We start from the raw sequence: 25,000 nt of genomic DNA on the forward strand, positions 1-25,000 counted from the left end.
GGTTAATCAGACCAGTGTGTGTCCAGTGGAAACCTCGTATGAATCTGATCTCAGGTCAGAATGGATTAGACCCCCTTTATGATGGTGGTCACCGGCGGAGCGGACGCACGGGGCGGGGGGGGGGGGGGAGCCTGGGAAGGAAGAGTGTGGAGCAGGATGTTTTGAAAAGAGAGAGACGGACCTTTTTCAGAATGAGTGGCAGCGGGCAGCGCTCCGACTCCGTGCCCAGACTGTGTTGTTGTTGCCCTTGGTTTGGACCGAGGATCCGGCTGCTGTTGATGTCGTCGGTGGCGGCGGCGTTGCTAGGGTGGAGGCTGGGGTGGTTGCTACTAGGGTGGAGGCTGGGGTGGTTGCTAGGGTGGAGGCTGGGGTGGTTGCTACTAGGGTGGAGGCTGGGGTGGTTGCTAGGGTGGAGGCTGGGGTGGTTGCTACTAGGGTGGAGGCTGGGGTGGTTGCTGCTAGGGTGGAGGCTGGGGTGGTTGCTGCTAGGGTGGAGGCTGGGGTGGTTGCTACTAGGGTGGAGGCTGGGGTGGTTGCTACTAGGGTGGAGGCTGGGGTGGTTGTGGTGGGTGGTATCTCCGGCTATCTGATCACTGGTGGTGTTCATGAGGACCGACGCGGCCTCCGCCAGACGGACCAGCTGCTTCAGCAGACCTGGAAGTTGAAGATGAAGTTTACAATTTACAATTTATTATAGGCATTTTAAGCAAGACGCTCTATGAAATCCAGAGCGATTTACAGTAAGTAAGCGAGACCAAAATACATGGTGGTAATACAGTACATCATAGAAGAATAGTCTTGGCAGTGGTGTGTTAACCTATTTTGGGCGGGAACCTCTTTTGGTGTTGGAGCATTACGTTATACTTAAGCTATTGAAAAATAGCAGATCTACAAGCTCATAGCGCGCCACCGAGTGGCGCGCTACGAGCTTGTAGGTCTGCTATTTTTGAAAAATCGAAGAACGACTGACATAGAAACATAGCTTTTTCAGAAAACTGTCAAGATGGAGAAGACATTTTTAGAATCTGATCTCAGGTCAGAATGGGTTAGGTAACGAAGTACATTTGACTCAAGTTTCTTTCTTTCTCACCTTTATTTATACTCGGAAACACAGTATGCCCTCATACTGTACTTATTACCGGTAAGTCAAATTGTACTTTACTTACAATACTTTATTCCAAAACTTTTACTTAATACGCCAATACATCTTATTGGTTCCAAATGTTGTATTTTAACTTTACTACTACTTTACTTTAGATTTGAAAACTTTAGTTACTAATACTATAGTTACTTTGTGGATTTTGATTGTACATACCGTAATTTCCGGACTATAAGGCGCACCTGAATATAAGCCGCACCAGCCAAATTTAGGGAAAATCCCAAATATGTACGTATACAAGCCGCACCGGACTATAAGCCGCAGGTGGCCCCCTAGTGGCCGTTTCGTTAGCTCAGAGCCTTAGATGGCTCTGCGTTAGCTGTAAAAATCCATAGATAAGCCGCACCGTTGTATAAGCCGCAGTGTTCAAATCATGGGTAAAAAGGTGCGGCTTATAGTCCGGAAATTACGGTACATTAACATACATTAACCACTTCAGCTCTTCGGCCATTTGAAAATAGCAGATCTGCAAGCTCACAATGCGTCGCGATGCGACGCATTGCAGATCTGCTACTCAGAAGATTGTTTTTAAATTTCGACGTCAGACCTTAATGGCTTAACCACCGCCTACAGCAGGGGTATAGGCAAGGAGGGTGATCAATTCACTGGCACCCTGGCATAAGTGTGAGAGAGAGAGAGGATTTTTGGGTTTAAAATAAACTATTTATAAAAGGCAAATATGAAGTCCCTCACATTTGTATGTAAATTACATCCTGCACATAATTCTACATTCATTAAAACTCTGAACTCTTGACTGGGGAGGGAGTCTGGGAGATAGGTGGATTATTGTTCAGAGTCTAATTATCATTATAACAATGTGAGGAGAAAAAAAGGGGGGGGGAAATGGGGGGGGGGGTATATTTGTATATTCGTGGACAATCATGTTGGAATTTTGTATGTGGTGTCATTAAAATGTATGTTGACATGATGGCTCCCTTATCTAGAGAATAAAAACATGGCAGCAATTCACCAGTGAACTAGAGAAAAGGACTAAAGTCCACTTCATTGGTTGATGGTAAAGTTAAATGTACTGTTACAGCACTGTTTAACAAATAAAGTAATTAACTGAAATGGTACTCATTATTTCCCCTTAATAGATTGAAAAAATATATATATTGTTCACCCCATGAATCTCTTTTCTAAATGAGAACGGAAAATGAAAATGCATCTTCGCAGCACCTGTGAAGCCTCATTAATTCACTGTGTGGACATGACAATGAATGCAGCCATTAAAATGATGTTTTCCGTATGCAGTATAGCCTACATAATTATGTAGTTTTCCTTTTCTAATAATTACTATCACTGCGTAACTAGTAAATGTTCAGATAAGCATTTGTCACAATGATATTTGTGACACTATATACCAGGGCTATACCAGGGGGCCGCATTATGAGAAAGCCAAGCCGGACTTATTTCCATACTTATCCAGACCTGGAAATTACTAAAATCTAATTCCATACATTCCATAATTTCGAGTAGGAACCCTGCATTACATTAGGTTTTAAAACCAGACAAGCAACATGCTTTGACTGAGGGACTGCCATTGGATCTTTTTTGAATTTTCGTTTCGGCTAGGCTAAACTTCCGCTCGCTCGAGCCGTTGAGTTATAATTGCACTTCCGGCAGTCTTCCGGGTGCTTCAAAACGCCACTGAGCAACTTCCACTGAACTGAATAGCACTCCGGTTCGGTCTGTATCCTTTTATTACTCTATGCTGGGGACCATTTCTCACCCAGGCAATTATAAGAACTATTGGCCACTGTATACGGGGAGCATTTCTCACCCATGACAGTTATAAGAACTATTGGCCACTGTCTACGGGGAGCATTTCTCACCCATACAGTTATAAGAACTATTCACCACTGTATACGGGGCCCATTTCTCACCCAGACAGTTATAAGAACTATTGGCCACTGTCTACGGGGACCATTTCTCACCCATGACAGTTATAAGAACTATTCTCCACTGTATACGGGGAGCATTTCTCACCCATGACAGTTATAAGAACTATTCTCCACTGTATACGGGGAGCATTTCTCACCCATGACAGTTATAAGAACTATTGGCCACTGTATACGGGGCCCATTTCTCACCCAGACAGTTATAAGAACTATTCTCCACTGTCTACGGGGAGCATTTCTCACCCAGACAGTTATAAGAACTATTGGCCACTGTATACGGGGCCCATTTCTCACCCAGACAGTTATAAGAACTATTGGCCACTGTATACGGGGACCATTTCTCACCCAGGACAGTTATGAGAACTATTCACCACTGTATACGGGGCTCATTTCTCACCCAGGACAGTTATGAGAACTATTCACCACTGTATACGGGGGACCATTTCTTACCCAGACAGTTATAAGAACTATTGGCCACTGTATACAGGGGACCATTTCTCACCCAGACAGTTATAAGAACTATTGGCCACTGTCTACGGGGAGCATTTCTCACCCATACAGTTATAAGAACTATTGGCCACTGTCTACGGGGAGCATTTCTCATCCATACAGTTATAAGAACTATTGGCCACTGTATACGGGGCGCATTTCTCACCCAGGACAGTTATAAGAACTATTCACCACTGTATACGGGGCCCATTTCTCACCCAGGACAGCTATAAGAACTATTGGCCACTGTATACGCCGGGGGCTAATTTCTCACCCATGACAGTTATAAGAACTATTGGCCACTGTATACGGGGCCCATTTCTCACCCAGACAGTTATAAGAACTATTGGCCACTGTATACGGGGCTAATTTCTCACCCATGACAGCTATAAGAACTATTGGCCACTGTATGCGGGGCCCAATTCTCACCCATGACAGTTATAAGAACTATTGGCCACTGTATACGGGGCCCATTTCTCACCCATGACAGTTATAAGAACTATTGGCCACTGTATACGGGGGACCATTTCTCACCCAGACAGTTGACGAGGAGCTGATGGGAGCGGGCGTTGTCCAGGGTCTGTAGCAGCAGGACACACACTCTGTCCCGCAGCGCTGTGGGCAGAGCCTGGACCAGGGAGCCCCCGGAGGCACCGCACACCACCTGCAAAGCACGTTTAAGTTACAGTCTCTTGGATGGTTTTAATTTAGTTTTTTTTTAAGTCACATTTTAGTCACCTGGAATGTTTTAGTGTTTGTCCAGTTTTAGTCGACTAAATGTCATAAGATTAAACTAAATGTACAGTTGATTCAGTCGACTAAAATGTATTTTGGCGGGCCTTGATGCCGTCGTAATGGCTGATTTTACACTTAGCAGAAAATAGCAGATCTACAAGCTCTCAACGTGCGACGCGTTGCGAGCTTGTAGATCAGGTATTTTCAGCGTGCAAGCAAGTGTAAAATGACTGGTGTCTTTTACTTATACTAGATCTCTTGTCCACTATAGTCCCTTCTTGACATTTTAGTCTAGTTATAATTTATTGATGAAATTGTCAATACATTTAGTCCTAGTTTCTAGTCATCAGAGCTTAGTTTTCATTTAGTTTCCATCAGTGTTGTTTTCGTCGACTAAAACTAAGACGAAAAATGTTCGTCGACTACCTATTTCCACTGACGAAAACGAATGGAAACTAAATGAATACTAAGCTATGATGACTAAAACTGAGACTAAATATGCTGACAATTTCGTCAACAAATAAAAAATAGACTAAAATGTTAGGAAGGGACTAGTGGACAAGAGATCCACTAAGTCATTTTACACTTGGTTGCATGCTGAAAATAGCTGATCTACAGCGCAACGCGTTGCGTTGCGACGTGTTGTGATCGGCTGTTGTAGATCGGCTATTTTCAGCAAGTGTAAAAACTCATTACGACGGCATCAAGGCCCACCAAAACACATTTTAGTCGACTAAATCACCTGTAGATTTAGTCGACTAAAATCTTGTGACATTTAGTCGACTAAAACTAGACTAACACTAAGACATTTCCAGGTGACTAAAATGAGACTAAAACTAAATGAAGTTTCAGTCCAAAGACTATGACTAAACTAAAATAGAAATTTGCTGCCAAAAACAACACTGGTTTCCATTTAGTTTTCCTCAGTGATAAAAGATGGTTGACGATAGTTGTTCTATGAGATCCACACTGACCTGCAGCACGTAGAGAACGGACGCCCTCAGGCCCTCGTCTGGAAACAGCACGGCCGAACACAGACTCTCCAACAAGGGCACTGCAAGATGGATGGGAACAGAGAGAACAGGGGTCATTGAGTGTGTGTGTGTGTGTGTGTGTGTGTGTGTGTGTGTGTGTGTGTGTGTGTGTGTGTGTGTGTGTGTGTGCGACTGTGCGTGCGTGCGTGAGAGCGTGCGTGAGAGAGAGAGGTAGGGGTAAGACAACTCCCCTCTCTGCAGTCTATTTATGAGCAGGCTACATTAAAACAGGCTCAAAGAATCGTCAGTGATGTTAACCATGTTTTAAATGGCGAGTTTGTACTTCTGCCCTCAAGAACCAAAGAACCAAAGAACCAAAGTGCAAGTACATCAGATTTAAATCGTTTTTTTACCAGCATCAACTAAGATGCTGAACAAGGCTATGAAACAGCAGTAACTGCGTGAGGCTAGATTATCCACATCATTTGTGCAATTTGTGTAATGTTGTGTCTTCCTCTGTAATGTATTTTTGTTGTCATTGATGTTTTATGTGTGGCTGTAGCTGGGGTGAAAGCCCAAGACAAATTTCCCTTGTGGACAATATAGTTTACCTTGACCTTGACCTTGAGAGAGAGAGAAAAAAATCAAGAAACGTAGCGCGCCACTATGAGCTTGTAGATCTGCTATTTTTCAATAGCTAAAGCATAACGTAATGCTAACACCAAAAGGGGTTCCCGGCCCAAAATGGCTTAAAGTGAATGGCACATCGAGTGGCAAATCGAGTGGCAAAGCAACATGCAAAGTGAGTTTAACATTGTTTAACGTTGTTTAATGCAATCAGATCAGACTTTTCTGTGTGGATGTCTGGGCTGTCGTGTTTTGCCACTCAGTTGGCCTTCCTGCATAACTTCCTGGTTTGACGATGATGTCACGCGCATACCCTCTATTGAAGCCCCATTGACTTTTGGTTATTTCAATGGTAATAGTACTAGTTACTGATTTGTATTGTATTCTTGTGTTGCTATTCATAGGCCTGTAACCAAATGGACCCTTATGGGTCTGTAAACTCTTGAGTGTATACAAACGGAACCAAATGGACAGTGCACTCTCAGAGTTCAATTAACATTGATTTTAACAATACAAAGAGATAGAAATGCCATTCAATGGGGGGGGCCCGTAGACTAATGCATGTCAAACTGGGGGTCCCTGAAATTAAACGGGTTGAGAATCTCTGCTCAAGCCGTAAACATCTTCTCTTATGGGGGGGGTCCTTGGCATAATTAAATTTTCAAATGGGGGTCTGCGGGCCAATTAGTGTCAATTTGGGGGTCCTTGACCAGAAAAAGTTTCTGTGTGCTGTTTGTCATTATCTCAGCGAGGAAGGCTCCGGGGCCAAAACAGCTTTGTTCGTTTGTTTGTTTGTTGCCCGTGCCTGAAGGACACTTCCATGAGTGCTTGGTTTGCTTTTTAAAAGGTTCTTATAAGTTTGCCCACTGGCAGTGTGCACAAACACATGGTGTTTAGTGTGCCGATTGCTCAAGTGGTTTTGCGAGATTAGCACCAAACACACACACAGATAGATAGACTGATGCTAAAAGCCTACACAGACGGCCTATAGCCTCCTGATTAGCACCAAACACACACACAGATAGATAGACTGATGCTAAAAGCCTACACAGACGGCCTATAGCCTCCTCCAAACACACACACAGATAGATAGACTGATGCTAAAAGTCTACACAGACAGCCTATAGCCTCCTCCAAACACACACACAGATAGATAGACTGATGCTAAAAGTCTACACAGACGGCCTATAGCCTCCTGATTAGCACCAAACACACACACAGATAGATAGACTGATTCTAAAAGCTTACACAGACGGCTATAGAGCGTCGCAGTCTCTCCCCCTTTCAGAACAACGAGTGGCCCAGGAAATGAATCTCAATGCATTTTCCTCATAGACTTTTCAGAAAGTATTTATTTAAAGACCTTATAAGCGTGATACGAAGCCAACTCGAGTCGTGACAAATCATGACAACAAACACAATATTTTGGACCAAACAAATAATCACAAAGAAGAAAAACAACGAAAAAAGTGTTTTTGTGTGCCATAAATCAGTGCTATTGAACACCCTTTACGTCTGTGTGTTGTTTCGAAAATATAATAAACAATGGAAAGTAGTAAAAAGTGCTTTGGACAAAACCTCTTAACTCCATCGGACCCTCAAAAATGTCTGCTAAAGCAACTAACTCCACCACCTCTCCCCCTCTCATGGAAGTCATTGACAAGTTACAACACCAACTTTGATGAGGCTGTATTGCTTTGTTTAAAAAAATATATAAGGTTTTCTTAATTTCCTGAAAAATGTAGATTTTTCATTTCCTGAAAAATGAACATTGTGGAGTTATGAGGTCATTTTATACTTGGTTGCATGATGACAATAGCAGATCTACAAGCACAGTAGCACACAACTCAAGCTTTTAGATCTGCTATTTTCAGTGCAACCAAGTGTAAAATCAAGGCACAGCCAAAACACATTTTAGTGACAAAATCAACTGCAGATTTATAGTCGACTAAAACTAGACTACACACTAAAACATTTCAGATGACTAAAATGATACTAAAAACAAAACGAAACAAAGTTTTAATTCAAAGACTGTGACTGAACTAAAGATGCTGCTGCCAAAACCAACACTGTGGTGGAGGGGGAGTACAACAGATGGGGAGAGAGAGAGAGAGAGAGAGAGAGAGAGAGAGAGAGAGAGAGAGAGAGAGAGAGAGAGAGAGAGAGAGAGAGAGGGAGAGGGAGAGGGAGAGGGAGAGGGAGAGGGAGAGGGAGAGGGAGAGGGAGAGGGAGAGGGAGAGGGAGAGGGAGAGGGAGAGGGAGAGGGGGAGAGAGAGAGAGAGAGAGAGAGAGAGAGAGAGAGAGAGAAAGAGAGAGGGAGGGGGACCAGACCCTTGGTATCTTCCCCTGCGTTTGGTATATCTTTCCTGTCAGACTCCACAACTTCCATCTAAAGGGAATCTAAATTAAACCTTAACAGTACCTTAACACATGGTATACAGTACAGTATGCTCTCAGGCGGGCGGAGCTTGAATTTAACGAGTGAGGGAGTGAGGGAGGGAGGGGAGAGTGAATAAGAGAGATCAGGAGGGGACACTGAAGGACACTGAAGGATCAGAGAAAGAGCTAGAGGACAGGGAGAAGAGAGAGAGAGAGAGAGAGAGAGAGAGAGAGAGAGAGGAGTTAAAGACTGAACAAGGGAGAGAAGCTCAGGCCCCAGCTGTTCGGTGAAGTGGATCAAAACCAAACGCCTCCAGGAAATGTTTGATTAAAACCTAAATATGTGAGACGCATACTGACTGCATACTGACTGAGAGAGAGCAAACAGAGATTGGGAGAGAGGAGAGGAGATGAGGAGAGAAGGATAACAGAGATGGAGGGAGAGAGATGGAGGGAGAGAGGAGAGGAGATGAGGAGAGAAGGATAACACAGATTGGGAGAGAGGAGATGAGGAGAGAAGGATAACACAGATTGGGAGAGAGGAGAGGAGATGAGGAGAGAAGGATAACACAGATTGGGAGAGAGGAGAGGAGATGAGGAGAGAAGGATAACACAGATTGGGAGAGAGGAGAGGAGATGAGGAGAGAAGGATTGTCATGTTTTTACTGTGTGTACAGGCCCAGGTTGCCTATATGTTTTTATATAAGTATTACTGCGTGTGTTTCTATTCTAAGTAGTGAAACCCTTTTCCGGTGGTCTTGAGACCTGTACCAATTTTGTGCTCTAATGTTTATATTTAGTTATTATTTTCTATATTAGCGCGAGTGCATGTGCTCATATTCCGTTATGAACATAACTTGTGGATTTAAGAGGATTGTTTACAGCTAGGCTCCAATGCGCATGCGCGAACTGCGTGGAACAAGCGTCAGTACCGTCAGTGGTCAGTCTCCGAGTGTGTTTTGTCTGATCTGGATGCCTTTTGTTTTAATTACCTGCTACCACTGCTTTTGCTGCTTATACTGCTTTTTATACTGCTGCTAACGGGTTTGGCTTTATTATATCACTATACAAAGTTTAGGTTCAGTTTAGCTCATGTGTGTTTATGTTGTGAATGTGTGTGTGCAAATAAATGTAACAAAACTAGTGATTGAGTTGCCTCGGTGGTGTCGCCTGCTAGCCTGCTGTGTAGAGCTTTTGCCGAGTAGTTTAACATTGTCCCAGACAGATGATTGCCTCGACGGAGGGCTAAAATTATTAGATTAATGATCGAGTCTAGTGATTTCCGTACAAGGATAACACAGATTGGGAGAGAGGAGAGGAGATGAGGAGAGAAGGATAACAGAGATTGGGAGAGAGATGGAGGGAGAGAGGAGAGGTGAGAATTAATGACAGGGTGATGAGAAGGAAGAACGGATAACTATAGATAGACAGGGCTGCACATAAGCGGTGCGCCAGCGCGCATGCGTCGTCAAAATTTAAAATGCGCTGTCAATCAAGCGCCGGGAAGCGCTTCTGCGTACCAACAACCGGGGCCTCACAGAATGATTATCATGGGCCAGAAACCCAGAATACTAGTAAATTATGTGGCGAGAGCATTTTCCACCGACTGCCACTCAAAGTGGCTACTGGCCAATCACAGCACGTATTGCACAAGTGCACTGGCCATTGTGGCCAATCACAGCGCGTCCTTACTCAAAAGGGGGAGGATTCCATGCTGCTTTCTGCTGGGAGGAGGACAGGAGTTTACCTCTGAGAAAACCTGACACAAATAGTTTCGTCTTCTCCGTTTCAGATAGCAAACTACTGTAGTCCCCGGTGTAAAAGGGCATGCTTTGGATGCTTTGCACTCTTCCCATTTGCCGCTGTGCTTGCGTTTGTTTTCCGGGTGCTGGAGCAGCATGGTTGCTCGTGTGCGAAGGTTTTAGTTCCGACATAGTGGAGTGGGAAGAGTTTAAAGCATTGCGGACTGGCACTGCTGCTGCCCAACATGAACACTGTGTCTCGACATACTGTCCCTTATTATCGTAAAGTCGGGTAGTGTACACTGTTTATTTTTGCACCGAGGAGCCATGTGTGTCTAGCCTCGGAAACCCAGACGTTTTATTTTGTGTGTCTGACTGTCTGACTACGTCGCCTCAGCTAAAAACTAAAGGGAAGCCTGATGTATGCTTCGCCGTACGATGTGTCGCATGTTAAAAGAAAATAGCTGATCTGCAAGCTCACAACGTGTCGCAACACGTTGTGAGCTAGTAGATCGGTTATTTAAATACAAAATAATAAAAAATCTAAATATTGCTTTGATGATATTGCTTTGATGCTCATAGTATTAAGTGGTTTTTATTAGAATATGCATTCCATAGGGCTGGACCACACATGGACCTAGATTTTAGAAATTTTAGATTTGTTTAATAATGGGATGAATCTACAACAAGAGCCATTCTAGGGCTAAATCTAGAGTTGCAATACCCTCCATTGACTCCCCACTCATCCAATAAATATCGTTTTGCTATACGTTATTCATGCATCCCTCTTTTATCCATCCGGCGAGACGGGTCGCCGCATTTTAGGAGCAGCAAAAACTCCTCCAGGTGCTCCTCTGAGTGCTACGTAGCCCTGACTATAGATTAGGTGTAAGGAGGGAGAGAGAGAGAGAGAGAGAAAGAGGAAGAGGGGGAAAAGAGGCAGAGGCAAAAGGGGTGGGAAGAAGAGAAATAATCAAGGAGTCACGTACTACTCTACGTGCGTGTGTGCGTGCCGATCCGAGAGGTCTGATGAAACGATCTCCTCTTTACATTCTGTTTGTGATTCTGTAGCCTCACCTCACCGCCAGCTCTACCGTCCATCCGTCTCCTCCCCTTTACACTCTCTCTCTTCCACTCTGGTCACTACTATTCTCTCTCTCCCCCTCTCTCCCCCTCTCTCCCCCCTCTCTCTCTCTCCCTCTCTCTCTCTCTCTCTCCCCCTCTCTCTCTCTCTCTCTCTCATCATTATCACTCCCTCTATATATCCTATACTCATCCCTCATATATCTGTCTCTCCAACTGGCCTCCCTCATTAATGTGCACACTCCCTTCCTTCCTTCCTTCCTCTCTTCTCTCCATAACTCTAGCCCTCTCTCCGTCAGGGCCTCTGGGACGATGTCATCGACCCACATAGCCGGAAGGGGTGGGGGGGGGGGGGGGGGTTTGGGGGTCAATCTGAGAAGAACCCATCGTCAAAGAATTAAGGGGAAAAAAAGCATCCTCTTGTCCTTGGAAGTCAACAGGCTGTCTGGAGAGAGACGAGGTGGGGATTGATTGACAGGAAGAGACTCGGACAGGAGGAAAAGGGGGCGTGACAGAGGAAAAGGAGCGAGAAGCATAGAAGAAAATGCAGTGAGGTGATGGTGATGATTATGTTAACGTTAACGACAGATACATTATTGGACATAGACAGGTTGGAATGCACGTCGATAAATGGTATGAGTGATAGATTGATAGTTAGAAAGTATGACTGACAGACAGACAGACAGACAGACAGACAGACAGACAGACAGACAGACAGACAGACAGACAGACAGACAGACAGACAGACAGACAGACAGACAGACAGACAGTCAGTTAGATAGATCCTTCTCCAGTAAAGACAGTAAAACAAATTGAGATGAGCTCTTGTTGCCGCTGTGTGTGTGTGTGTGTGTGTGTGTGTGTGTGTGTGTGTGTCCAGGTTGCTCTTAGTCACAGTGGTGGTCCCCAGGTTGCTCTTAGTCACAATGGTGGTCCCCAGGTTGCTCTTAGTCACAGTGGTGGTCCCCAGGTTGCTCTTAGTCACAGTGGTGGTCCCTGGGTCAAAATCAGTTGAAAACCCCTTGTTTACTGGAAGGTCATGAAATGTATCCCTGAAGTGACATAGTCAAAAAAAAAAGGGAAAGTGTAAACCTACACTGTAATCAGGCACCCTGTCTTTGTACTGCTTGCTGTTATAATTTCCTTCTTTTATTGGCCTCACGCGTCGCTGTTATTTATACTTTTTATTCTTCATTTTATAGTATTATTTGTTTGCTTGTTCAATCAGCAGCTGTTGCTAGTCATGGCAGCCAGTTCCCACATGATGTTGTGTGGGAGTTAGGGCATTCATCAAAAAATCGATTTATCGATTTATCGATAAATTATCACGAGTCGACTCGCAGCAGCGCGAGTCGAAAGTTGAGTTTTTTTTTTTTTTCCTTTTTTCATTGCATTCAGAACGCGCCCTTAATTAAAAACCAAATGCAGCTGTGTAGGCTATGTGGCTCTCAGCGCGCGGTGTCCCACTATTGAGACTGGCTGAAGTCAGTTTGAACTGTAGAACTGCGCTGTGTCAGAGAAGTAACAGATAGAAGCACGCAAACGTTACCCCCAAACGATATCCCCCTCATCACCTCCGTGCTGGAAATATAACGTCTGTGTTCCCGAGGCTACATTCATGCTGACGCAATGACTGTCTGTTTCTGGCTAAGCTTTACGCGCAGGGCACATGAACCTCTCCGTCTCCGGAAAATCAGAAAATGAGTAACAAACTAACATGAGAACGTTATCGAGTTGTGGAGGAGGAGGAGGAGAATAATAATGTTATATCTCTTATTTTGTTCTCGGTGCTGCTGTTGCGCTGTGTGCCAATACCACTACTTTACCTGGATAACATCATCTTTTCATTTTGACATGATTCACATGAAATAATAATCCTGTACCGGAACCGCGTGTAGCGTTTGGTTTCATTAACGCGATCGTCACAAAATAGCCTACAGCTGCTGCTGCTAAAGATACCAAAGATTGGACATTTTTAAACGACGCAAAACTTAGAATTCCCCTCTTGCGTACCAGTGCCACGTGTCCCGCGGACCGGCACCGGTGTTTGGGAACCTCTGATATAGATGATACATGCACTGTGACTGTGTCATATTGGAGAGGCCACTGAATGCGCAGTGCTTTGTTTGACAATTGACATGCTCCGTATTTGAGCGCGCGGCAGCTCCACCCGCCCCTGTTAAATCCCCCCCTCCCCCCCCCCCCGCGCGCGCGTCCACCCCCGCCGCCAGAAACGATAAATCGATACGACTTCAACTTTACTGTCTGACAAGTCGACTGGGAAAAATCTCAAGTCGTTAATGCCCTAGTGGGAGTCCAGACTGCTCCAGACCGTACTGAATAACTGCTAGCTTACATAATGTCTTGAGGCTAGGACTGAAGTCTAAGACATACAGGTCATCAGGTGTTTTGGTTCCTCCAAAGAGGATGCCACGATCTCCGATCATGCAACAGCACATCCTATTCAACATATGTGGACGTTTCCCCTTGGGCTCAACCTTCTTCCAGGAGAATGTCTCTGGACTGAATTTCCACAGATCATTTAAGTACTTGTTACTGTAGCCACCATTATGTACAGCTCTCCATTGTAGGTAAAGGCCGAATGATCGATGCGTCCTCCTGGACGAAGCTGTGTAGAAGGTGTGTCCAGCCAGAGGTTGGTCTCTGTGTCAAACACTCTGATGGTGTTGTAGTACTGACGCCCCCCAAAGCCTCCAAATACAAACATCTTTGTCCCGATGATGGTAGCAGAGTGATGTTTTGTAGCAGGAGGTGGAGTTCCTCTGGTGTTAATTAAAGTCCAGACCATTGTGGTGGTGTCCAACTTGTACATGTCATTAGTCGATCCAGTCTCGGTGTATCCTCCATGAATATACATGACCTTCCCCAAGACACAGGCTGAGTGGTACCACCTCCCCTTTGGAACGGTCCCAGAAACCTGTGGTTTGAACCATCTGTGGGCGTCGACATCAAATGCATAAAGCACGTTGCAGTGAGCTCTGTAAGTCCACCCTCCCCAGAGGTAGACGGTGTCTTCAATCAGAACAGCTGTGTGGCCGTAGTGCCTTTGTGTTGAAGACGTTCACATCAATCTTCTTCTCGTCGTCACAACAGTCTCCTCCAAAGGAGTACACACAGTGTCTCACTGTCAGCGCACTTTGATCGGCTGTCTCTAGTCCTCTCAGACGCTCCGCCCAGCGTAACATTACTCACTAGGATAAGTCCTATGGACCCATGGTATCCTATTGGTCGAGTCCTGCTGTGTAAAAGCATGGAGTGTTCTCTGTATTCACTTATATTGGTTCAGATGCACGTCACGCACAGTTTGGCCAATCCGTGAAGCCGATGGTTTGGTTTGACCAATCAAGGATGTCGATGCGTGCCGACCAAATATGGTAAATTGATCACAATAGCAACTATAGGGCTACATATGGTTGCTATGGAATTGGGAAAATGTCATACATATTTATAGTGCAGCAGCTAACCAAAACGATCGTTCAGTTTGTGCTAAAAGCATGACATTTGGTACACGTGCAAAGGCATTATACAAAGATTTGGATATGGACCCATCTTGAATTTTGAACATACCAGCCATTTTTCAAGATGGCCGCCAAATGAAAAATGCCTTTTGTGGCGGTTCTGGACAAGCGTGGGTCCGACCGACTCGACACCGGGCACTGCACTCCCTGTTGGTGTGTGGAATGTGTGTGTCGAATTTGAAGTCGGTGTGTGTGTGTGCAGTGCGCGTGTGCGTGTGCGTGTGTGTGTGTGTGTGTGTGTGCTGTCATTAGTGCAAACAGCCCCACAGAGCCTCGCTGACTGACAGGCCTCAGACAGGACAGGTCACACACAGTCAATACTGGCTGCCCGCATCTAGCATCAGCAACCCTGCAGGGGCTGTGTGTGCGTGTGTGTGTGTGTGTGTGTGTGTGTGTGTGTGTGTGTGTGTGTGTGTGTGTGTGTGTGTGTGTGTGTGTGTGTGTGCATGATGCCTAACACCTCCTGACAATACATAACAGTAAAACCACACGGACGGACGGACAGACGGACGCCTGTTTGTCTCAGGACAACACGCTACGGTGCAGAGATTAAAATAGGGTGCATTTTGCATCCCAAAACGCAGTTAGTTAGTTAGTTAGTTAACCCATTCTGACCTGAGATCAGATTCTAAAAATGTCTGTTTGAAAATGACAGTTTTCTGAAAAAGCTATGTATCTATGTCAGTCGTTCTTCGATTTTTCAAAAATAGCAGACCTACAAGCTTGTAGCGCGCCACTCGGTGGCATGCTATGAGCTTGTAGATCTGCTATTTTTCAATAGCTAAAGCATAGCATGATGCTAACACCAAAAGGGGTTCCCGCCCAAAATGGGTTTTAAGGGACGCAATAAAACAACCACCTCTGCATCCACGGGATGCACTACTGTACTACTGTACTGTTTTTTATTCTAGTTTATTTTGCTAGCTTTAGTTATAGTAATCATTTCTTCTTCTGTTTTCTACATGAATATAACCACATATATAAGAATATAAAATGAAATGAGAGTTAAATGCTGCAATTTGTAAAAAATGGCAAAAATATGACTCCTAACGGGGTTGAAGTGGGACTCGTCTAAAAAGGACCATCCCTGCATCCTGGGACTCATTATATTGAAAACCTATCACTGTGCATGCATGCACGCACGCACAGGAGGCCTTTGGCTATGTTTCACCCGTTTCAATTGAAACGGGCCTCCACCCTCAGGGGGGTCTCCGAGCTACGACTGACCGCCAGACGTCAATCAACCCTTGGCCCTCTCTCTCTCTCTCTCTCGCTACCCTAACTCTCTCCCACGATGTTAAAGTTACACCTATTTCCTGTTAATAACCTTCAGGGTAAAATGTGCAGCATTGGGAGATAAAGGGGAGACACTTTATTGTGAAGGGACGACAGGATGAGGAGAGGTTGTTGTTGTTGTTGCTCCGTAATTGTCGAGAGTAATGGCTGCGAGCGATATTGAACAGTCAAAACTATGTGTCAATACTACGCCTGTGTCAACAGAATAACTATGTCATACTGTAGGTATATATGGGGGCCTCATTTGGACATGAAACGGGCCTCCAGATTCCTAAGGCCGCACGCACGCACACACACACTCACATGCACGCACATTAACCCATTTTGACCTGAGATCAGATTCTAAAAATGTCTTCTACATCCTGACAGTTTTCTGAAAAATCTATGTTTCTATGTCAGTGGTTCTTCGATTTTTCAAAAACAGCAGACCTACAAGCTCATAGCGCGCCACTCGGTGGCGCGCTATGAGCTTGTAGATCTGCTATTTTTCAATAGCTAAAGCATAACGTAATGCTAACACCAAAAGGGTGTTAACCAAAATGGGTTAAGAGTGCACAGTGCACACATAACACAAACACACAAATGTATACTCTGTGCTCAGTCTCACACACGCATAGCTTTCATCTACAGACAGATAAACACCGCCGCATGATGATGACACACACACTTTTCAGATTGATTACTGGACAAATAAATAATACAGATAAATGTGAGGAACAGTTCAGTGGCAGGGCAGGTGGAGTACAGGAGAGATTTAATCAGTGTGTGTTTTGTGAGGGGAGGGGAGGGGGGGGGCTATAGGGCGGCGTTAAGAAGTACATCATCATCTCCCTGCTAGGACAGGACACGCAATTTCACTCACGCACGCACACACGCACGCACGCACGCACGCACGCACGCACGCACGCACGCACGCACGCACGCACGCACGCACGCACGCACGCACGCACGCACGCACGCACGCACGCACGCACGCACACACGCACGCACGCACGCACGCACGCACGCACGCACGCACGCACGCACGCACGCACACAGTCGCACGCACGCACGCACAGTCGCACGCACGCACAGTCGCACGCACGCACGCACGTGCCTTGATGCCGTGGTAATGGCTGTTTTTACACTTGCTGAAAATAGCCGATCTACAAGCTCACGACGCATTGTGAGCTTGTAGATCTGCTATTTTCAGCATGCAACCAAGTGTAGAATGACTTATACTGGATCTCTTGTCCACTAGTCCCTTCCTAACATTTTTGTTTAGTTTTTATTTGACAAAATCAATCAACCTAAATGCTTGACACTAGTAACACTAGAGTACAGAGAGTATACAGTATTATGACTGAGGCTAATGCTACTGGAGATTAGTAGAGTTTTCTTTTTCAGGGCAAGGCATTAGGGTTGGGCATATCATTACTAGAAATGTGCTGTACACAATACTACACATTGGACGAATAAAATTCTACTATAGCACAACGGTTAAATGATTTGTATTTGCACATTTATTGATATTGACATTACAATATCTACAATACAATACAATATCTCTGTATTGCGGGACCCCCCCATTTTGGGCGGGAACCCCTTTTGGTGTTTAATGCTATGCTTTAGCTATTGAAAAATAGCAGATCTACAAGCTCATAGCGCGCCACTCGGTGGCGCGCTATGAGCTTGTAGGTCTGCTATTTTTGAAAAATCGAAGAACAACTGACATAGAAACATAGCTTTTTCAAGAAAACTGTCAGGATGTAGAAGACATTTTTAGAATCTGATCTCAGGTCAGAATGGGTTAACAGGTTCTTGGAAACGGATATGGAAACAGAAGCAGAACTTGTTTCTGGAACTTTACAGGTTCCTGGTATAGTTCTGGGATCTGGAAAGTTCTAGTTCTGGTTCTTGTTCCACCCCATAGTGGGAAAGAGGCCGAACAAGAACTATAGGTCTGGTGACGCCGCACACACTGAACTGAACCAAGAACTAGGACTGGTAAAGAAAGGAAAGGTACTATGTTTACCCTGCAGGGTAACTGGACTAAGCTCAAGAACTTGTTTACAGCCAGGCCCTGCATGCTCATAGAACATTTCATGGTAGAGGTTCAAGAATCAATGCCTTGTCCAAAGGGCACTTCAGCCGTGGTAATTTTAACGTGTCGGTCCGGGGATACGAACTATAGCGACCTTCCGATATCAAGACCGCTCCGCAAACCGTTCGGCCACCGCTGCCCCTTACACCGCACACACTGAACTGAATTGGTCTCTTGTTCTAGTAGAGACTACCTTATATATATATACTAGAATTTCGCGGCCGCTTTGCGGCCGCTCATCCCAGAGTTACTTTGCCGCGCACTATGGGAAGAAGGAAATTGCGGGAGTTGACTCCACATGTAGTAACGGATGGGTTATTAGTTATTATTATGTGTACTTATTAGTGTAGTGTAGTGTAGTCAACACGTTATGGCTCATACACACTGCCCAGTATTTGCTCCGATTATGCTATCGGGGAGCATTTTTGGCACTGGCCGACAAAACCCCTGATCTGACGTTACTGGTAGATCGTGATCTACCTTTTGGGCACCGCTTAACTCAACCTTTTTTGTCCCAGGGCACACTTTTCATAGCCTAAAAATCTCGGCGCACACCTAGATATACGGTTTGTGTACACTGTATATATACCGTGTGTATATATAGTACATATATATAGTAAATATATATATTATATTATATAATATATATATATAAATATATATACATATAGAATATTAGTGGTCCATGACATGAAAATGTTTGAGAACCACTGCTGTAAAACAACATTGGACAATGATGTTTGACAGTCAGCAATATTGTTGCTTATTCTAGATTTATTTTCTGACTTAATCTGGCTCAGGGGGAGAACAAGGTTCATTAACCCATTTTGGGCGGGAACCCCTTTGTGTTTTAAACATTATGTTGTAATTTAGCTATTGAAAAATAGCAGATCTACAAGCTCATAGCGTGCCACTCGGTGGCGCGCTATGAGCTTGATATAGCCCTAGAAACATACGTAGGTATTACAGAAAACTGGTATATACTGTAAACTTTTTTCAGGCCTAAATGGGTTAAATATTCTTTCACGTCTTTCTGAAATACTTTATACTGCCGATACTATTCATGGCCCTCTGGTGGGTGGGATGAATCACCCTCTCCTCAGTCTTTTATTAACCCTTTTAGACCTGATGACGATTCTATACAAATGCCTTCTAAATCATCACAGTTTTCAGAAAAACCTCTTTTTTCAGTGGTTCTCAAACAATTTAATGTCAAGGACCACCAGAAATTATATATGTAATGTAATTGGCCATATGTACCCCCATCACAAAATATGTTGTTCCAGGGACCCCCCCAAGAAGCCAATATTTTACCTACAAGCTCGTAGCTTGTAGATCTGCTATTTTTCAATAGCTAAAGTATGACATAATGCTTGAAACACCAAAAGGGGTTTCCGCCCAAAATGGGTTAACTTCAGAGATCATTGTAAAAAACTAAATGACACAAAGAGAGGTATGACAGCAGAGAGACAGGACTCCACCTCATATGTCTGAGATTAAAAGCAAAGTGTCTGTGCTGTACTGCCTCATGGGACTTTCTTTCTATTATAGATAGGTGGTCTGGAAAGCAAGGTAATTTATAGTTAACAAAAACTAACAAAATCACCTAATTACATTTTCGTTAACTGAACTAAAAAAAAAAAATCACACCTGTGTGAACCGAGTGGTGCAGCTCCCCTCTCTCTCCCCCCCCCCCCCTCCTCTCTCTCTCTCTCTCATTAGCAGGCAACAGTGCAGCACTGTCTCTCTCTGTCTCTATTTCTGGCACAACAGCGCCCCTACTGGTACATACTGGTGCTCATTAACGTCACATAGGTGGGTGAACACATAGGTGAACATGGACATTGCTGTTCCTTGGAGTGGTTGCACCACTCAAAAACCTATAATAAAAAACAAACGATAACTGACTGAAACTGAATTGTGTGTTTAAAATCAGACCAGTCTGAAGCGAGTGGTGCAACAGCACCCCCTATTGGTACATAGGGACATTGCTGTTCCTTGGAGTGGTACCATTGCACCACTCAAAAAACTAACTAAAACTAACTGAAATCATAGACAAAATGCCCTTAGTTTTAGTTTAGTTTTCTCGTTACCAACAGTAACTTTTGTTGAGTTTGTATTATACAATGGGCCTACAGTACTTACTCTGACCTTTTTGAATCCTGCACCTGAAAAATAAAGTATGAACAACCTAAAACTAAAATGAATAAAAAACTAAACTAAAACTAAGTGTCAAAACCAACAAAAACTACACTATAATGGAAAATCCCAAACTATTGTGGCCAGCCACTCAACTATAAAATAATGACTAATGAGCATTTACGACTACGAGTAACAAATTACTGAGTAGTATATGACCATTTAACCAGTCAGATATATAATTATATGCAATGTATCAAGATTCTCCCCATGTTCAGTAGGTAACATGTATTTCACTGTGTTGTACGAGCTAAGGCCTAAAAAAAAAAAACTTTGGTTTCCAATTGGCTGTCATTTTTGGGCTGAGTAGGTAGGGAATTTAATTTATTTTATTTTTGTATTTTATTTTTCGTGGGAAAGATGGGTAGCAAGGATTTCTTTCCCTACGGCAATGATGGATAGGCTTCTTTTTTAATAACTTCAATATTTGCCTGAAATACCATATTTTAAATAATGAATGGTTCAAGTACACATAACACTACATGCCTACAGCTAAACATTTGAAAACTTTGAATAGAATGTCCACACACTGGTTGAATACTTAATATGCATGTTTCATGATAAATTATTTTTATGTGATGTATTCCCATGCTTTTTGTTCTTGCTTAATGTAAATCGCTCTGGATTAAGAGCGTCTGATAAATGCCTAAATTGTAAATAGCTCGGAGCTACAGAATGAGCGTAGGGAGAGGGCACATATATGGGGCTAAGCTAACGTTCTGGCGGGGTAGAAGCATGAGCCGAATGGGTTTCCTCCTCCTCCTCCTCGCATCTCAGGGCTAGATACCGAAAGTCAAACATGCCCAGCCTGGGCGCCTAGAGGCTCCAGGGTGGGGGGGGAGAGTATGTCGGCTGAGATGATAGTCCATTTATCCGCTCGGTCGTGTCTCCCTTCTGCGGACTTAATCGTATGATCTGTGGCGGTGCTTTGCACGGGCAGTGGACAGTCACAGACACCGTGCACAGGTCCATGCTGTATGTTGTCACTGTTGTGTTGTGTTGGGTTGTGCGTCTCCTCGCGATGACGCATTCCAAAACATTTGCGCACGTGATATTTTAGACGAAAGAAAACTTTATTTTGACTTCGCGCGTCCCAATGGTCTCATCAAAGATAAATTTAATTTTAATAAAGACCTTTTGGGTCTTACTCGCATTCTGAGCTTCTTTTTTTTTTTTTTTTTTTTTTTCACCAAATGCCAATAAAATAATATGAGTCGCGCATATTTAATAGAGTCGGTCAGCAACCGGAAACCAAAGTTTTTTTTTGTTAGGCCTAATGCCATCCGGTAGGAGATATAGAACTCCACGGTATGTGTTATATAATAATAATAATAATAATAATAATAATAATAATAATACAATGTATTTATAAGGCGCCTTTCAGGGCACTCAAGGTCGCCGTACAGGTTAAAAACAGTACAAAAACATAGTTAGAAGCAGAACAAAACACTCATTTGTTCCCCTGTCAATCGAAATACTCAATCAGACATCGCCAAATGCACTTTATTGACTAAACTGCACTTTATCAAAGGGAATGTGTGCAATATCTCTGTTTTGTATGTTTCATGGTGTTTTTCTTATGTGAAAATAAGAAATATTTTGTATGTATGCAGCTGTGACTCTGTCTCCAAGACATTTTCGTTTTTTCATGTCATGTGAAAGCAGGGAATCATAGCTTCAACTTGACATATTGGTTGTTCAGTTCAGAGTTGAGAAAACAGGCTTGAAAGGTTCACTTCTGTTGTCTCTAACATTACACCTAGCTACATGTTTAAGCATTTATTTCATATTTACATTTCAGCTCTGACACTTATTTCAGACATGCTCTAGTATGTGAAGACTCTGTCTGTGCTATTAACTCATTTTGGAGAAGAAAAAAAAAGGTTTTTCTCCTCTGGTGAAAAGCTGGATTGGCAGTCTCTCAGTCAAATTTGGTCACATATGTGAAAGAACTCTTTTGTACACCAGTCTGTTCTGCTTTTAAACCCAAATAGGTAAACCAAAAGGATATGTTCTATTGTTCTTGTTCCATGTCTGCTTCTGTGATTTGTGTCCTGTGTAATGTATCTTTCGTAATGTATTGTGTTTATGTCTTGTCTGTATCTTGAACGGTGACGTCATGGACGCAAAACAAATGTCGTAAAGTTGTATCGTATCGTATCGTAAAATCTCAAGACTGAAAACGATGCCGGTTTTAGGCCGACCAACTGAAGAAATCACAGATTTGAGGCATTAAGGTTGTCCTTTGTGACATTCCTGAGAGACCATCCATGTTTTCTGGAAGATGCTTCTAAAACTCGTATTCTATTGCTAGTTTAGACCACTTCACTCTTTCATCTTAAAATTACTAATGACAGCCAATTACTAAACAGCCAATCACAAAACAGCCAATTACTAAACAGCCAATTACTAAACAGCCGATCTACAAGCTCACAACACATCCCAGCGCGACGTGTTGTGACCTTGTAGACCTCCAGCACGCAGCCATGCTTTCCACAGAAGACACATCGGGAGGAAACCTCATAACTCCAAAATGTTCATATTTCAGGAAATGAAAGGAAATTAGGAAAACCAGATATATATTTTTTAAAACAAAGCAATACAGCCTCATCAAAGTTGGTGTTGTAACTTTATATATTGTCAATTATACTTCCATGAGAGGGAGAGAGGTGGTGGAGTTAGCTGTTTTAGCAGACATGTTGAGGGTCCAATGGAGTTGAGAGGTTTTGTCCAAAGCACTTTTTTTGCACTGATGTATATGGCCAAAAAAAAATCAAAAACGTCAACATTTTAATCAGACCAGTGTGTGTCCAGTGGAAACCTCGTATGAATCTGATCTCAGGTCAGAATGGGTTCATGAGTTTTCCTCCCGACAGCAACGACATGTAAAACACGTTGAGCATAACTCACCGTGATTGGTCACCAGGCTCTGGGGCAGGTTGGGGACGGCCTCCAACAGTTTACCCAGGAAGTTAACGGTGGGCAGGAAACCCCGCATGCTGCGCTGCTGGTCAGACATCTTGAGACGTGTGACGGTGGAGTGGAGACCAATGGAACGGAGAAAGAGAAAGAATGGAGCGGAGACCAATGGAATGGAGAAAGAGCAGACACACAATGGGTCAGAAGAAGCAGGGGTCACTAGGGCATTAAGCCCTTTTGACCTGAGATCAGATTCTAAAAATGTCTTCTAAATCATGACAGTTTTCTGAAAAACCCATTTTTCTATGTCAGTCGTTCTCAAACATTTTCATGTCAAGAACCCCCAAAAATATATGTAATTGGCGGCCGACTCCCGTCTGAAAATGTTGTTCCAGGGACCCCCCTAGCCTGACCTAAGCAGAGACATTTCTTGTCTAGAGGGGCGGGTCGCGCCTCAGAAATGCGCGCACCCTGATTGGATCTCATCGATCTGTCCGTCACCCCCGGCCCCTCCTCTCCCCCCTAGTGCAGCGCTACGTCACATCATTTAGAGCGACGCCCACCCGGAAGGGTTGACTCCCACTTTTAGACTGGTTCAGCCCACGGCTTTTTCCAGGCTTTCATCTTTCGCGCAGACGAAATGAAAGCCTGGGTATCGAGGCTAGGACCCCCCAGAAGCAACGATTTGAGTTAAAAACGTTCACTCTGAAAGAATATGTTCAAAGATTTGCGCCACATTTTCACGAATTTTCAAAAATAGCAGACCTACAAGCTCGTAGCGCGCCACTCGGTGGCGCGCTATGAGCTTGTAGATCTGCTATTTTTCAATAGCTAAAGCATAACATAATGCTAACACCAAAAGGGGTTCCCGCCCAAAATGGCTTAAGCCCTGGCTTAGAGTATAACGTTGGCACACAGCATTCGTGAAAGTGATACTGTAATGATGATTAAAGTTTCTTGATTAGGAAAAAGACCCCTTGAGATTTTTTTTCGAGGGGCTCCTAATAATCTGCAATAGCTGGCTGTGTGATAATAAAACATGCACATCTCCTCCATGCATTGTCATTTTTTTTCCTTCACAGATTTTCTATTAACATTCTTTTCATCTGCGACAATGAAAATATTCTTCATTTAATTTAGTACCTGCAATCCTTCCTTTATTTCATACTCAAGAGGGCTATTAGAACAAGCTTGTTCTCACTGTATGCAGTCACAGTCATACCAGAGGATTTATCTGTAATTGGATATGCGATTGTATGGCAAACAAACTCATATTACAACGAACGGCAAGGATGATCCGTGTTCACCTTTTTGAGTGGTGCAACCACTCCAAGGAACAGCAATGTCCGTGTTAAGTGTTAACCTATGTGTGTGGCTATGTGTGTGGTTGTGAGTACCAGTAGGGGCAAAAGTGGCGCTGTTGTGCTAGAAACAGAGAGAGAGAGATAGTGTTGCACTGTTGCCTAGTGCTAATTACAGAGAGAGAGAGAGAGGCAGGGGGAGAGGGGAGTTGCACCACTCAGTTCACACAGGTGTGATTTTTTAACCCCTTTTGGTGTTAGCATTATGTTATGCTTTAGCTATTGAAAAATAGTAGATCTACAAGCTCATAGCGTGCCACCGAGTGGCACGCTACGAGCTTGTAGGTCTGCTATTTTTGAAAAATCGAAAGAACGACTGACATAGAAACATTCAGAAAACTTTCAGGATGTAGAAGACATTTTTAGAATCTGATCTCAGGTCAGAATGGATTAAATGTGTCCTAATCAAGCTCTATTTTGTGAATGTAAATGAACCCTGCCCACATGTTGATCTGGAGTAATCACTGGCTGCCATCACCTCTATTATACACACAGCCTTTTCCACCCACCACCT

The 25,000-nt window shown here is 43.8% G+C and overlaps 2 protein-coding genes across 2 annotated transcripts in view; one reads left to right on the forward strand and one right to left on the reverse strand.

Moving 5' to 3' along the window:
• Nucleotides 1-25,000, forward strand: part of LOC310869848 (histone H1-like) — a gene marked incomplete at both ends in the record, with an annotated part of 720,118 nt that overhangs the window by 337,533 nt on the left and 357,585 nt on the right. The gene's annotated exons all lie outside the window — the stretch shown is intronic.
• mei1 (meiotic double-stranded break formation protein 1) overlaps nucleotides 1-25,000 on the reverse strand; it is a gene marked incomplete at both ends in the record, with an annotated part of 156,419 nt that overhangs the window by 117,230 nt on the left and 14,189 nt on the right. The window contains 4 exons of the mRNA XM_083780392.1: nucleotides 182-654; nucleotides 4,084-4,213; nucleotides 5,259-5,338; nucleotides 23,117-23,225. Coding sequence (XP_083636518.1) covers nucleotides 182-654; nucleotides 4,084-4,213; nucleotides 5,259-5,338; nucleotides 23,117-23,225 — 792 coding nt within the window. The remainder of the gene's footprint in view (nucleotides 1-181; nucleotides 655-4,083; nucleotides 4,214-5,258; nucleotides 5,339-23,116; nucleotides 23,226-25,000) is intronic.

This window comes from Protomyctophum parallelum (assembly GCF_964188405.1).
Source record: "Protomyctophum parallelum genome assembly, chromosome: 13".
Lineage (NCBI taxonomy): Eukaryota > Metazoa > Chordata > Actinopteri > Myctophiformes > Myctophidae > Protomyctophum > Protomyctophum parallelum.